The sequence below is a fragment of the Anopheles ziemanni genome, chromosome 2 (genome assembly GCF_943734765.1).
Source record: "Anopheles ziemanni chromosome 2, idAnoZiCoDA_A2_x.2, whole genome shotgun sequence".
Classification (NCBI taxonomy): Eukaryota; Metazoa; Arthropoda; class Insecta; order Diptera; family Culicidae; genus Anopheles; species Anopheles ziemanni.
This window is the reverse complement of record NC_080705.1, coordinates 32446810-32462544: the sequence shown is the minus strand read 5'-3', so window position 1 is coordinate 32462544 and position 15735 is coordinate 32446810. Positions and strand designations below refer to the sequence as shown.

General features: G+C 44.0%; 2 protein-coding genes across 3 annotated transcripts; both read left to right on the top strand.

Moving 5' to 3' along the window:
* The first annotated feature begins 3019 nt into the window (after positions 1-3019).
* On the top strand, positions 3020-5378 carry LOC131294874 (mitochondrial uncoupling protein 4). The gene is made up of 4 exons (XM_058322926.1): positions 3020-3255; positions 3882-3991; positions 4064-4549; positions 4617-5378. The coding sequence occupies exons 1-4, from the start codon at positions 3058-3060 to the stop codon at positions 4789-4791; spliced, it is 969 nt and encodes a 322-aa protein (XP_058178909.1). The 5' UTR covers positions 3020-3057; the 3' UTR covers positions 4792-5378.
* Positions 5379-6327: 949 nt separating this feature from the next.
* Positions 6328-12636, top strand: LOC131282722 (uncharacterized). Of its 2 annotated transcripts, none has more exons than XM_058312253.1 (3): positions 6328-6480; positions 11474-11748; positions 11811-12636. In XM_058312253.1, the coding sequence occupies exons 1-3, from the start codon at positions 6468-6470 to the stop codon at positions 12420-12422; spliced, it is 900 nt and encodes a 299-aa protein (XP_058168236.1). In that variant the 5' UTR covers positions 6328-6467; the 3' UTR covers positions 12423-12636. The 2 variants fall into 2 exon arrangements, with proteins under 2 accessions (XP_058168236.1, XP_058168237.1); XM_058312254.1 differs by lacking the exon at positions 6328-6480 and adding an exon at positions 10984-11131.
* Positions 12637-15735: the final 3099 nt, after the last annotated feature.

The following is a 15735-nucleotide window of genomic DNA, read 5'->3' as shown; positions in this document are numbered from 1 at the left end:
TCATGTTGTTATTCTATGCACACTAGTGCTCCATCCAAAACGCCGGCTTTAGGGCCGCAAGACGCCGCCACCGAACAACCACAACAAAACGGAAATCAAAATAAAATGTTCGACATCTGTGTAACCGTGTTCACGAAACGTGGCTAAGACGTGGATATGTTCTGGTTGTGTCCCGTGTTGGTCTTAAAGGATTCGTAAGAAAAAGCGGTCCTATTTATAAATCGTCATTTCACCGACCGAAAGAAGAAACCTCCTCAGAGCCGGATCTCGTGGCTTCCTTGGCTCTCTCCCGGCATAGCAAACAAAAAAGCCAAATGCACGACGCTCGAGCAAGATGCACTATATAGTGCAAGAGTTGCCAATAACCAGAATGCATGCAGACAGTTCGAGGCAGGCGGTGCTCGTTACGATAACCTACAGTCGCAAAGCAGAGCTGTGATCGTAGTCGGCACCGGGAATTGGAATGGACCGCTCATGAACGCGCTGGCACAGGCAAACGGAAGCGAAGTGATTAAGTTAATTAGATTCGAGCATAAGTGAGCCGACTGGGATCGGTAGTTTGCTAACCGATCAACGCATAATGGGTTCCAGTTTGGCGGACGATGGCAGTAAGTTTGAACGGCAAAGATTTTAAATAATCAGTTGAAGGCGTGCGGTGCAACGGCCGGTGCGTGGATTCATCCTTGAACCACTTGCTCCTTGTTGGCTGGATATCGGCAGTGCTGGCAGTTGCCAGAAGTGTATGCAAGGACGGCTCTTGTCCGGTCTTACCGTATGCATAGCAAAATCGATAAGCTCTATCCTAGAGCCAAACTTTATACGAAGCCTAACAGTAGAGTGAATTATGCCATTTTTTACAAATGAATATTTCATCTCGGCTCGCAGTAGGTCAAGTACCTCGTAAATCATCGAACAATGCTTTCCGATGTTTCCAATTTGAAGGACTGGTGGAAAATTCTTTCTTTGGCACACGGTCACAATACATTCATGCGATCGTTGCAGTGGACGAAAATGATCCAAGCTTGCACGAATAGAACATACACATGAACCTGCACGGCAGAACTCGAGAGCACGTGCACCCGTGTCGTTGCATCTTCTTTCTTACCTAACAGATCTTAAGTTTTTGTGCTCGCGTGTAGCGATTGGCTAAAATTATAAAGCAAACTCAAACAAATCGTTACAACCGTACCACAAATGTATATAAATGTAATGTCGATAGTCGTTAGCATTTGCCATTTGTACAACGGTTCCAATAACAATCGAGTGCAATATCGCTTCACTACAGTTCGTGTTGTTTTACATCTTATACTTCCGGCACTGTGCACAGACCTTTGTTTAAATGTCTCAAGCATTTAAACAAGACATTGTTTGAAGCCAAGGGTTGAAGGTAGAGCTGCAACAGAACGCACTTCTTTGTCGCCTGGTTCGCGTAGGGCGAACTTTGTAGTCACCGTTCACAGTCGCGACTGTTCACAATCTTATCAAGGAAAGTTTGAAGAAGCAGCTTAAAACAAGAAACAAGCTAATCCCGTCAATCAAGTCTAGCGAAGAAATTGGTAGGGTTGTCTCAGAATCGTTCATTCGAAACTTTAACCTACACAAACGTCTTGCCATTCGTATTTTCATGTTGCACAGGTAGAGAGAGGCACGTCCAACGTAGTGAAGGAAGTTGTTTATTTTGGGCGATAGGAAAGCACGACTTTTTGGCGTTGTTTTGGGTGTGTTAATTTTGGTCGGGCCCCCATTTTTTTATTAGACTGTTTGCACACCCCTAGCAACGTAGACACAATTTAAGGAGGCGCCGATATTTCAAATTATGACCAAATGTGTATATTGGTTTCCCTTTATGCTGCCGCGAAGTTTCGGTGCGTTTTATTCTGTCGTTTTTTTTTCGCGACCACGTTCGTTAGCAGAACATTCGTTTTTATTTTCCATCCTATTCCATGCCGTTTGTCCGGGAGGTGGGCCAATAGATTTTAATGTTTGCGTCATTCCGGCCGGAGGAGCCATGTCTTGTGTTGTGTCCCGGGGTTACCCTTGCAGAGGTCAAATGTTGCGCGGTTGATAACCAATAAAAAAATGGAAAAATTAATGGATAAACCATCGCGTACTTCGATCAATCCATATCACAATTGTTTGATGGGCGGCAACTATGACGGGTTATTGATTTTTGTGCTATACTTTGTTATGGAACGTCACTGTACAGATGTTTTGCTTGAAATAACTCAATGTTCATCATTTTATTTATGAATGTAAAAACCGCTACTTTTTAAAACCAACTCAAACTAAATCTAAAAATTAATCTTTTCAAATACATGCACCCTTATGAATAGGTTTCAGTGGCATTAGATGATTGCCTGGATCGAACTATTCAGTTTCGCGGTCAATTCAGAGCTCGCCAATAGCAGAATGGTTATCACACGTGTTATCATCTACCGTGTATGCAATGCAACTGAAAAGGAAATCTTCCAACACACTCCCTGGCGCTTCCGATCGACGTGCCTTCTCCTGATCTTGTCTTATCATCGTAGAATCCCCCCCACAGGTGCAGAATAGAAGTGACACGCGTACATATTCGCGATCCGAAAATATACCCTCGGGGCTACTATCGCCACCATGATACCATCCCGCCCTAACATCCCCGGCGGACGACGGCTTCGTCCTATCGCACCAAAGCGATCTCATACAATGACGCGCTTTCCGCGGGGTGCAAATATTACACTCACACGCTTCAATTCTGAGTCAATTTTGTGGCCCTTTCCTGCAACGGTCCAGTGGCGGAGCAGTCGCGATAATGAGCCGACCGCGTTAAGGTTGTAGAAAGTAGGATTTATTACGTCGCCGGTAAACACACAGTTGAGGTTCCTCCCAAAACCAGCCCGTTTATTACCATCTTTCTGCCATCCCGAAGAACACGATTCCTAACGGTACGCAAAGAAACAATATTTCGGTCAATGTACAATGTATCTCCTTTCTCCCCCTCCAGAGCCTACGGCTGTCGGAACTGCGAATAGTGGAGCGGCCACTCCTGGATCAACGGAGGACACAGCTTCAGCCATGCAGCAAACCGCGGCCACCGGCCGAACAGAGATGCGGCCGGTCAAGTACCACTACGCCGACTCGTTCTGGTGCACCTACTTGATATCGGTGTTTGCGGCCAGCATCGCGGAAACGGTCACCTACCCGTTGGACCTTACCAAAACACGTCTGCAGATACAGGGTGAAGCGGCCGCCATCGCCGCGGATGGAGCTGCGGTGAAAAAGGTAGGTCGCGTGCGCTATCTAACGCCCCCACCAACCGACGAAGATAATCGGAATTTGTGAAGTACCTTTTTTGCGATTGGCTCTGACAGGGAAATCGATGGGCTTTAATTGCGCGTGATAAAGGTGTCCTCGATAAACTATCGGGGTATATTATACCGTACAGTAGTGTGCACTTAAAAAAAATTTTAAGGAAGAAGAAACTACTATTCAATAATTCATCACAAATAATTTCGAAATATGTAACCTAATCAACTGCATTTACACACATTGTTCTTCCAAACCGTGTTCTTTTAGTAAAAATAATTAATCCTATTCCAATGTTTATTTTGCTAATACAAACGGTAAATAATATAATCCATAAATCACGGTAGCTTGTTTTTGAACAGTGCAATATAACGCGAGAATGATACGAGCATCTTGGGTGTTGTTGTTAACAAGTGTATTTGCACAATAAATTTTCACTTCTACCGTGTCTAACTTATGTTCATATTTGAACAGCGAGAAGGCTTTGCTTGGTATTGGCTTATTCTAACATTGACCTTTTCCCACATTGCCATTATTTCCATCTACCAAAAAACCTCGCTAGTAATCTATGTTTATTATACTTTTTATTTTAGGTAAAATATCGTGGAATGCTCGCTACTGCTACCGGCATTATCCGTGAGGAAGGTGCCCTGCAACTGTGGCGCGGTATTACGCCAGCCCTCTACCGCCATCTGGTGTACAGGTATGGAAACCTAGCGTAACGTGCGAATCGGAAATGTATAAACTCACTCTTGAATCTCTTGCCTCTTTTCAGCGGCGTTCGGATCGTAACATACGACGGATTGCGGAAGAAGCTGCGCAATGGGAAAGAAACATTTTCCCTCTGGCAGTCGGCACTGGCCGGTGTGGGTGCCGGTGCACTCGCCCAATGGCTTGCTTCTCCCGCTGACCTGGTGAAGGTGCACGTGCAGATGGAGGGCAAACGCCGCATGTTGGGTCTCGAGCCACGTGTTCACAGTGCGGCCCATGCCTTCCGTGAGATCGTGAGCCGTGGTGGAATCTTTGGACTGTGGAAGGGTAGCGTACCGAACGTGCAGCGTGCTGCCCTGGTCAACCTGGGCGATCTCACGACGTACGACTCGGTAAAGCACTTCATCATGCACAAAACCGGACTGCCGGATTGCCATCTGGTGCACATAATGTCGTCGATCTGTGCTGGGCTGGTGGCTGCTACTATGGGCACCCCGGCGGACGTGGTTAAAACGAGGATTATGAACCAACCGACCGATGCAAATGGCAGGTACGAAACATATGACCTACAGCCAAATGAATACACGGTTTGTAACGTAGTTTTCCCCCTTTTTCAGAGGACTGCTGTATAAAGGTTCGATCGATTGCCTCCAGCAGACCATCGGCAAGGAAGGGTTCTTCGCCATGTACAAGGGTTTCCTGCCCGTATGGATTCGTATGGCACCATGGTCGCTTACGTTTTGGCTATCGTTCGAGCAAATCCGCTCCAGTTTAGGTGCAAGTGGATATTAGATCGAATTGACGCAACATGTGGCACGCTCCTCGGGGCCTGTTTTTTGCACAAATTTAAAGTTTACCCCAGGTCGGCCATACACAGCACCATCGTAGACTCCCCCAAATAGGCCTATTGTGCTATTGTGAATATCACTTTTGTTTTCAGTATCGATATAGTCTGCACACTTCAATTCCCAGTGCTTCGTAGAGGGATTTTGCAGGATGCAAGAAAAAAGCAACAGTGAACAATCCCACTAGCAAAACGCACGCGTCACGTTTAGACTTGTGTTTCGTTTTTTTTTCGTTTTATCTGTAACTGTGATTTAGAGTAGGTGAGGGAAAGCTTAGCCTTCGAACGTTGAGCAACCAATGGCAAACGGAATTTTGCCTAAATTAGGTTGTCGATTTTAACATTTTAGTTTGCGACATTGTTTACATTGTGATCGACATCCGCTTTACACAAATCGACACGCGGAGACTCCTCAACTAGGTCAACGTTCTCTCAGGGTGATCCAACTGCGAATCAAGTCATCCCTCATCACATTAACTACACATTGTGCTTATGAATGTTTTGAGAAGAATAAGGTATGATCCCTGTACCAGGAGTGATTCGGGAGATTAATTAGTAATTTCTTTAATTATCATCCCTTTAGACAACTCGTTCAACTCAAAAAACAAATCCTGTCGAATTTTAAAATCACGCCTTGATGAAGGTAATAGGAATGAGAATCCACCCGGGAAAGGGATGCTGCGCCCGGTTTTACGAATTCCCCTCGCACCCACCCATCATACCAACGATGACAATACCAAACTTTTGTATCCTAGCAATATTACGTTCAGAGGGAATCAGGAGCATTGGCCCCTTATAACAGTAAACAAAATATCATTATTCGCGATCCATTCGCGGAGAATGGTGGTTTACTAGCAAACTAGTGTCGATACGTAGCTAGCCAATCCGTAGGCAGACTGCACTCCGTAGCACACGGTTCCACCATTTTCGATGATACGATCTTCGATTCTAAGCAGTTAGTAGAATACATTTTAGCCACTTCTATTGGTGCTGGCGACTGTTTGGTGGTCGCCAACACAACACGGTCTCGAAATCTAAACCCGGTGACAAATTGTACATATGTAGGGTAGTGAAAAGCTTATGAATACATTATTGTAACCACAACATCGCTGTGGGTTGGGGATATTCAGGGTTTGATCGTAACTGTAGGAAAACGAGAAACAAAAATAAATAAAATGATCTACAACGGTACACCTGCTAAGGCTCATTTTTTAATTTTTAATAATTTTTTGGTTTGTTTAACTGTTGTTCGAACCCAAAACCGTGTAATGTTAGTAATGCTGATAGCCACACTGTAACCGAATGCCGGCAAGAGCAGGAGAGAATTCAAACGTATTATATTGCGCGGTTGCGCGTCCGTTGGGAGAGCGGCGAATGTTTTTTATGCTTCCCTTCCACCAAATATGTACGTGCATCGCAATTTCAAACGCTTCGTATTTCTCCCGTTGGACCGGTTTTGTACGACGGAAAACAGTCATCGCTCCGCAGTAGCGTTTGTACCATCGCAAGCGTTAGAAGTATTCGCCAGCTCGAATCCTCTCTCTGTGTAATCTTTACAAGTTCCCACGTATTTTTTTCTGTTTAAGTGTAACAGTGTATTACAATACAAGCCCCGTCCACAAACATGGCAAATATTGGTAAGTTGGTGAAAAGATTGGCTTGGGTCCTTTATAATTTTGCTTCGGTAAATATGCTAGTACCGGTTGTGGAGCAGTTTTGGAAATTATTATTTAAAAGAATGACCTCTAACCCACGTACTAAAAGACTTTCGACAACGACTTCCTACCGTGGTGAGCAGTGCAATGCCGCAATGTTTCGATTTTTGGGTTTCCTCATCTCTTCTCCGTACATTATTCTTTGCTACCGCCGTGCGCCACGGCGGCAGATGCTGAGCCGGCATTTTCTGGTGAAAGCAAAATGAAGGGAACCAAAACCAGCGGTTGACTGTTTTCTTCGGTGATCTAAAAATAAAACGTGGAAAATCGTTTTCACTTTACAGCACTTTGCTTCTTCGTGCGAAATTGAGCACCTTCTTATTTAACTTGCACCACATTTCAGCGCCATACGCTAATGGTTATTCTATCGATTCCTGAGGGTGTCTACTTTGAGGGACGCTGATTTTAGTAGTGGTCGATTTTTTTTTGTTTATACCCACGACACAGCCTTCGATCGAAGAAGGTCATCATGCAATTAAGTCATCGCTAGAATTAAATCAACAACAACTCACCGGTGATAATGATTCCGTCAGCGAGGAAAGTTGCTATAGCATTCCTTCCACCGTTCTCTTATACATAGTTCCGAGTCGCGATCATCATCCCATGAGCTGGCCATGGCTGACCGCCCATGCGATCTCGTGTCTCTTGGCGATGATGTCACCATCACCAAGCATGCGACCCCGACTCGTTTGCCGCAATTTCTGTGAATCAGTAGCGCGGGGGAGCGGCGTGTGACGCCGAGTGCCTTAACGGCAGACCATAATATACACAGTTGAGGTAGAAGCATGGGACAAACGGTGTCCACGAGAAGGCCCCATCGTTTCAGTATGTTAATTGAATGTAGCTGTAATTCAAGAGTTTCATGGGAGACCACATCGAGGGCCTGGAGAAGATGTAACGAAGGTGGTGCGGGGTCGTTGCATACGTTGCCTTGCCCTGGAGTTTTGCATGGTATTTTTTACGAAGATCATCAGTTAACCCAGGTGCGGTCCTTCTCTCTCTCTCTCTATACCATCGGCGTCATCATCATTCCGTGTGCGGACTATCTTCACCCGACAAAACGGTTAAAATATTCCGTAGGTGCAACGGATTAAACGGGCACTGAACGGAGGGTTGACTGCACCGGCATTATTAAAACCTCTTTTACTCACCTGGCCGGTCTATCGCTTGTTGTTCGTTTCCGTTCCTTTACCATTTTTGGACTTGCATACAACGTGGTAAAAATGCTTACAATAAGCCAATTTCGTCCACATATTTAACAACCAAAATCTCTGTCTCCAAAGCGATCGATTTTTGGCAACTTTCCATCTGGCGTGATGATGCAATACGACGGTCTGGAAAAAACAAGATTTTGGGAAAACAACCCAAGGAAAGCGCAAGTCTTTTCGCCCAATCGATTTCTCAGTCGGCTGGAAATAGAAAGAAAAACAAATTAAAACAAATCATTTAATCGTGTTGCATGCGTTTTAGCAGGGGCCGATGTGGTTTGATACAATGTCGTCTATCTGTCTGAGGTCTTTTTGGAAAACAAAACTCCCCTGCTGGAAAAAATTACGTTAACAAGCGCTATAACACACCCTTAACATGAGTATTTTTGTTAAGGGAATTTGTTTGGTTGTGTGCGTTGTTGAGTGACTTTTTCTCCTTTTTCAAGCTTTCCCACTCCCCTTCCATACCCTTCCAACCATGCTCCCTTACCCGAGCCAATGCCCGGAGCTGAAATGTCATCAAACAAACGAAACCCCGAAACAATTTATTCTTTAATTTTATCACAATTTCACTTTATTCACTAATCTTACATCAGGTTGTTGTACTGAACCTTGAAACAAAAGAAAAGACAAGCAAACACATTATGTTAATGCCTTGAATAGGCAATTACAATTGTACTACACTTACCATGAATGCTGGACCACAAGGTGTTGCTGGAGGTATTAAAGATTACTGTATAAGGAATCTTACTTACCTATTTTGGTTTTTTGGTAGATTTCTTACCACATTTCAACAATAAGCACACTTTTCTGTACATTTTTTTGCACACCAGTCGACATCACACAGTCATCAGCACAACACAGCAATGACGTTTTGATAGCTTATACCAACGTTGTTGAACTCAAGGTTATGTGGTAAGTGTTGAAGCAAACCGAAATGTCAAAACCATTCATGCGAATCAGATTCTTTGCTATTATTAGCCAAATGGATAGCCTAAATCCTTGCAACAAAAATTTGGGATGTATTTTTATTTATTTTGCATCTAGATTATTCAATGTTTTCAGAAGAAAAACTGATTCGACAAAATATTTGCATGGTTAAGAAACGTAGACAAGAATACAAACGTCAAAAAACTTGGCTTTCGATACACCTTAAGCTTCAACTACTTTGTTTGAAGCAGGAGGCGGAATTCGGAATAGAGGAGAAGATAGTGTGCGTAGCTGCTCACTGCGTTAGATCGTGGACGGGACAGGCGAAGTAAGGGGAAGTGCATGAAGTACAAGAATGCGACATACATGCTTGTGGACCAGAGGGGTTAAATAAATGGTGGAAGAAGTGTGAAACGGGTGGAAATTAAGGGGAGGTGAGTGCCGTTTCCCGCGGGGTCCCCCGCGGGAAACGGCACTCACCTCCCCTTAATTTCCACCCGTTTCACACTTCTTCCACCATTTATTTAACCCCTCTGGTCCACAAGCATGTATGTCGCATTCTTGTACTTCATGCACTTCCCCTTACTTCGCCTGTCCCGTCCACGATCTAACGCAGTGAGCAGCTACGCACACTATCTTCTCCTCTATTCCGAATTCCGCCTCCTGCTTCAAACAAAGTAGTTGAAGCTTAAGGTGTATCGAAAGCCAAGTTTTTTGACGTTTGTATTCTTGTCTACGTTTCTTAACCATGCAAATATTTTGTCGAATCAGTTTTTCTTCTGAAAACATTGAATAATCTAGATGCAAAATAAATAAAAATACATCCCAAATTTTTGTTGCAAGGATTTAGGCTATCCATTTGGCTAATAATAGCAAAGAATCTGATTCGCATGAATGGTTTTGACATTTCGGTTTGCTTCAACACTTACCACATAACCTTGAGTTCAACAACGTTGGTATAAGCTATCAAAACGTCATTGCTGTGTTGTGCTGATGACTGTGTGATGTCGACTGGTGTGCAAAAAAATGTACAGAAAAGTGTGCTTATTGTTGAAATGTGGTAAGAAATCTACCAAAAAACCAAAATAGGTAAGTAAGATTCCTTATACAGTAATCTTTAATACCTCCAGCAACACCTTGTGGTCCAGCATTCATGGTAAGTGTAGTACAATTGTAATTGCCTATTCAAGGCATTAACATAATGTGTTTGCTTGTCTTTTCTTTTGTTTCAAGGTTCAGTACAACAACCTGATGTAAGATTAGTGAATAAAGTGAAATTGTGATAAAATTAAAGAATAAATTGTTTCGGGGTTTCGTTTGTTTGATGACATTTCAGCTCCGGGCATTGGCTCGGGTAAGGGAGCATGGTTGGAAGGGTATGGAAGGGGAGTGGGAAAGCTTGAAAAAGGAGAAAAAGTCACTCAACAACGCACACAACCAAACAAATTCCCTTAACAAAAATACTCATGTTAAGGGTGTGTTATAGCGCTTGTTAACGTAATTTTTTCCAGCAGGGTCGTACGACGAAATGGCGCCATCAACTGGGAAAATGTTTAAAGAAAATGATACGTTCTAGTTGAGCTGTGTCCACCCGACCGTTACAAACCGGGCGCCTTAACGGGCTCCGCGAGCAATAAAAACAAAAATGTGGAATGCTTGAAGCGGTACCGTTTGTTTTCTTCTTCCGAACAACGACGCTTGATTTCAAACCCCTTTCCAGGATGTTCGGTACGAATTGAACAATTTTCACCTTCCGATTTCAACACATGTGTCTTGTAATGCTCGGGGTTCTTTTTTCTTATTTTCGATCGTCGTCACCCGGCAAATAACCTCAATTCGATAAGTACACGCACCTCACACGGGTTGCTTAGAACAACTTGCACCATCTTACACAGATCTTTATCGCTAAGTACAAAAAGGTGCTAACAAACTATCCACGTCGCAGCATGCTGTGAAGTATAGCAACCTGCTTACGCCCTATTCTAGATGTAGCGAATTAGCACCATTTAGTTGAAACCTTTGGTGAGGGTGTGTTTTTATAATAAGGAATTTTTATTTTTTTTTAACATTTCATAGCGTCCTTTTCAGTACATTTTATCATATTTAAAATCATGCTTTTATCATTTGTAAAAGTTAACAAACATTTTTTTTAATACATCAAAATTCCACATTCGTTTTCTATTGGCTGCATTCGTCTTCATATTATATTTCATGTACGTAATACTACCACCTGCCTACCTCCTCCATCATTAAACTGTGCGTATCTTAAAAAAATGCACCAGACCCCAGCGCACACCGTAGATACAAGGAGAGAAAGGTTGTAAAGGGTCCCACTGCCATCGGTTGGCAGTTGGCCGAAGGCGTCGATAGTAGCGCCCAAGTATCCGGTGCTGCCGTTCCAGACGCATCATCGAACGACCAACGTGGTTCGATTGGTAAGTAAAGAGGTCGCGTGTACAACCACAACACATCTTGCCACTCCGTTTAAATAAAAAAAAAGCAATCTAAACCGGATACCAAGCACGGTCACGTGGAGCGATATTAATTTTAGAACCTATGTGTACCTATACGACGACCACGACGAGCTGTAGTTGCAGCAGCTTTACTAACAAACTAACGACATGTATCAAGAATGATGTGGGAATAGTGCAGCTATTGCATCTCCTTTCCCAGCGGATTAGTATATTGTTTGTCGTATTGCGTTATGGCGTAAAAGGTTTATTATCGTTTCTTTTTTTTTTTTTCTTTCTCGATTTCTGACCTCCGATATTTGCTAGAGCTGGAAACGTTGGACAAGCTGGAGTACCGTTTCATCCCCGCCGGCAATGGTGTGGTCAACTTCAAGGTTCGCGCCCCTAACGATGCTCACATCGCGCTTACCACGAACCCGGAGGAATCTGACCCAATGCTGGAGGTGTTTATCGGTGGATGGAAAAACACAAAGTCGGTGATCCGCAAGAACCGCACTAAACCCGACGTCGCCGAGGTAGAAACGCCCGATATACTGAACGCGGGAGAATTTCGCGGCTTCTGGATTCGCTGGCAAGACAACGTGAGTAAAACATGCACTCGGTGTCGAAATAGAAATGATTCATTGCTTTGCTTTCTTTTCAGGTAATCACGGTTGGCAATGAGGGCGCAGCTGCCGCATTTCTATCGTACGAAAACCCGGACCCGTTCCCGATCAACTGCATCGGCGTGTGTACCGGATGGGGCGCCACCGGCTCGTGGCTTATTGAGCCGGCTTCCGAACAGTCGTCACCGTCAGCACCGACCGCGGCAGCGCTCTCCAGTGGCGGAGGTGCTGCTTGCTGGGTGCAAGCGGTCAATGGTGAAGTACCGCCAAGGGCCGTCGTTGGTGGATCGGACGGCGAGGAGCTGTACATTGGCCGTGCCCAGCACGAAGGTGGTATCATTCCGGGCAAGGTTGTCGCTTCCCACGGTGTTTGCTACATTCCGTGGGGAGGCGTCGAGAATTCAAAGGCCGAGTATGAGGTGCTTTGCGATTTTAACGGCACATTCGTGCCCGTTAGCGGTTCCGATATTCCACCGACGGCGCTGCCGGCCGGAGAGTCTGAGGACGGGGAGCCACTGTTCATTGGGCGCGTGAACCACGAGGGTACCGTCACGGTCGGCAAGGTTCAGCCGTCGCACGGTGTCTGCTACATTCCGTACGGTGGACAGGAGATGGCATTTTCCGACTACGAAATCTATGTTAGTCCTTAAGAAACTGTCGCGTGAAAAAGAAATCGCTGCACGGAGCAGAGATGCTTTAAAGAGTTACTAAACGCACAACTGAGTCATTGGCATCCGAGCACCTTTTAAAAAGCATGCTTGCATATGTTGCACTATGTATCCTTATATATTTATAACACATCGTTACAGTATAATAAAAATTGCGCCTTTTTAGAAGCCTTCAGCTTTCAAGCTGTTTTGAAAATAGTTGCTTTCACATTATTTTTCTTACTACTGATGATGTCTTAACCAGAAACTGTGCAATTGAATTTGTTAGAAATTTGCGAGGACTGAAAATGCATCGTGCAATGGTGCATCACACGTTTACTGTCAAAGGTTATCTGTCACAATAAGTTGCATATGTCTACCTGATTGCAAAATGTCAATGCTGTATGAATGCTGTATAACTTCCCGGTTGACAGAAATTTAAATTGTTGCTGGTACTATGTAGTTCCAGCAAGAGTCCCAGCAATCTGCCATAGAAAAACTTGCTGTAACTACATGACAGCTGCAAAAAAATGAATTGGTGATCGATCGCGCTGGAACAAACCCGAGTGAATTGATGGGCGCGGCAGGGTGAAATTTCTGGCTGTGGCGGGACGGGGGAATTTCTGCGTTGGGGTAAAAAAGACAAGGATATCGCCATCTCGCTCTTGCTCATTGATTTCCTATCTCGACCCGAAGCTATGGCTGGTAGGGTCGTCTCATCTTATTTCCTTTCCTGCCCTTTTCCTACCATGTTTCATGATGTTGTTTAACACTTTGTTTAATAAACTTCACTCCGATTCCGACACCCAAACCCGCGAAAGCGTTATTCTTAACTCGCAGCTAGTTGGCCAGACTTGCACAGTCAACAGTAAACAAACAAAGGTTTGACAGCCAGTACCTCCTTCCACTGCGGTGCCTCCGAAAAAAAAAATATTGGTAGGTTATGAGGAGTCCATGCCTACCAAAAATACACTTGGCAAGGTTCTTTTAGATAGGCATGTATACCTTTGGTAGGAACGTGCAGCAAGGTTCTTCTTGGGTAACTGATAACTGCTCGACAAGTTCTTACCAATATGAAAAGTCAAGCACCTCATCGAGCTCTTTCGAGCACACCATCGTTAGCCAACCCAGAAGTGCTGGGTTGCATTTGGTATGATACGCTGTAGCTAGACCGTACCAAGTTTTTGGTTTTGAAAAAAAATTGAATTTTTGTCAACCGGGAATTTGAATTGCTGCCAACCGGGATGTCATTGTTTTTCGCCGTGGCTTGAGCTGTCAAAACATTCAGTCTAGTCTACCTGATTCAAATTTACTGGTTAATGATCGTTCTGAGAACATAAATGCGTATGTGCATTTTGTGCAGTTCGAGGAAAATTTTTCCGACTGGGCATAGTGTTCCGTTTTAAAACTTACAAAGTTTGAATCGTATATTCGACATAAAACGTATTTTTTTCCCTAAACTACGTGAAGAATGGTGAATTACAGTAAGTTTTCATAATACGTTCGAAGCCATGACTCATCTGACTTATCGGGTTTTCCCGAATTTATAGTTCTACTTCCTGAATACCTCGACTTCGATGAGGATGGACGACCATGGACAAATTCCGAGAAAAGAATGTTACGATGGGACAAGTTGCATCAGCTGCAATGGGTTCGATTATCGAGCCGGTCCATAATTCCACCGCATGCTTTCGAGATTGAACGACGCGGGAAATACAAATTATACCTTGCCCGGGTGGAGCACCAGGGATCCATGACGCCAGGATATTTTGATGCATCGAAAAAGAAGTTTTTATTCGTGTGGGGCGGAGAACGACACGCTACAGAATACGGAGAGATCTTATGTATCTCTGGCAAATTCGTGCCGTGTAGGGATTCGAACACGTTGCTGCGTGCTACGCCGGCCGGTTTGTCGGAACAGGGTGAACCATTGCACTTTGGTCGAGTGAAACACAACGGAAAGTTTTACTATGGAAAGGTACAACGATCCCATGATAGGGTGTGTTATGTATCTATTAATCGTAAAGAACGCGCCTTCACTAATTTTGATATATTCATCAGATCTGCGGTGAACCCGGAAGTTACAAACCCGGCACCTCTATTCGAGCCACCACCAACCACGGGGTGGGTACATTATACTTTTGATGATGTACCAAAAAATGCCGTCGTTGGCTACAGCAATTCGTTTGAAACGCTGTACATTGGCCGTGCTAAACATAGAGGAAGTATTACTCCGGGTGCAATTAATCCATTTCAAAGAACGTGCACTATTGTTTGGGGCGGAGTTGCTTGGCCTAAAAGAGAGTTCGAAGTGCTGCTAAATGTAAATGGCTTGTTTATGCCGGTTGCAAACAATGAAATACCACCTAATGCCTTCCCGGCAGGGCAATCTGAAGCCGGCGAAACATTGTATATAGGACGAGCTAGATTGGATGATAGGTGGTCACTAGTGGGCAAAGTACATCCCTCTCACAGAGTTTGTTATGTTCCCTACAATGGTATGGAAATGGGATATGCAGATTATGAAATCTTTGTTACCCGGGATCCACACTACAGCGCGACGTCGCCTGACAGGCGCTGAACTCCTCCTTAGTTAAGCATCACCATTATCAGGCTCTGTATACCAGGGAAGGCCGTATTGCGCTCTTTTTATTTGACGCATCGAATCTCAGTACCTGCAGCCTAAAATCATGGTCAATGACACTCTTTAAAGATGTGTTTTAACTAAATCAGCCTGTTTTTCGAATGGAACGGTTACCTTCAATTTTTTAGCCTTTTTATTAGTGAAGCTTTAGGAAACCCTCGCCAAAGCCCTGTGCAAAAGTGGTCTGTTTTAATGTTTACTAGAAACAGTTGGTACCTCAAACTGATCTGCAATATATTTTGTTACAAACTCTGACCTTTCGTTCTGTGATATCATCCGGTCACTTAACACAAACCAAAGAATTGACAATTATCAGAAGACCCAGTTTCAGGAGCACTCGCCCGCGCAGGCTCGAGTTCCAAACGAAACCGCACCCTCCTCTGATGAAAGGAAGCGTAAATTTGGTGTTCGAAAAATTCAAATTTTTTGTTTTTCGAATATCCACACCGTACACAAGAATGGAAAAGTTTACTGGTCATAAAATGTTCCGGTGCTGTGGCCATTCATGCGGTTGGTAGTGTTGCTTCCTGTGCTGTGGTCCGTAGAAAGCAGAATACACTTTCAGCTTAGACAAATAAAATGAACAATTTTGAAAGGTTAGGAAATAACATACGCGTGAAATAATCGGAGATATGAAGAAAGAACATTGGCGAACAGGAGAAAAATGTGTAT

What these genes read in the sequence shown, in the direction of transcription:
- LOC131294874 (XM_058322926.1), top strand. Translation starts at nt 3,058, where the DNA reads ATGCAGCAAACCGCGGCCACCGGCCGAACAGAGATGCGGCCGGTCAAG. An exon ending in TCGCCGCGGATGGAGCTGCG is followed by an intron (nt 3,256 to 3,881) that starts GTGAAAAAGGTA and finishes TTTTTATTTTAG; the next exon opens with GTAAAATATCGTGGAATGCT. An exon ending in CCGACCGATGCAAATGGCAG is followed by an intron (nt 4,550 to 4,616) that starts GTACGAAACATA and finishes CCCCTTTTTCAG; the next exon opens with AGGACTGCTGTATAAAGGTT.
- LOC131282722 (XM_058312253.1), top strand. An exon ending in GGATTCGCTGGCAAGACAAC is followed by an intron (nt 11,749 to 11,810) that starts GTGAGTAAAACA and finishes CTTTCTTTTCAG; the next exon opens with GTAATCACGGTTGGCAATGA.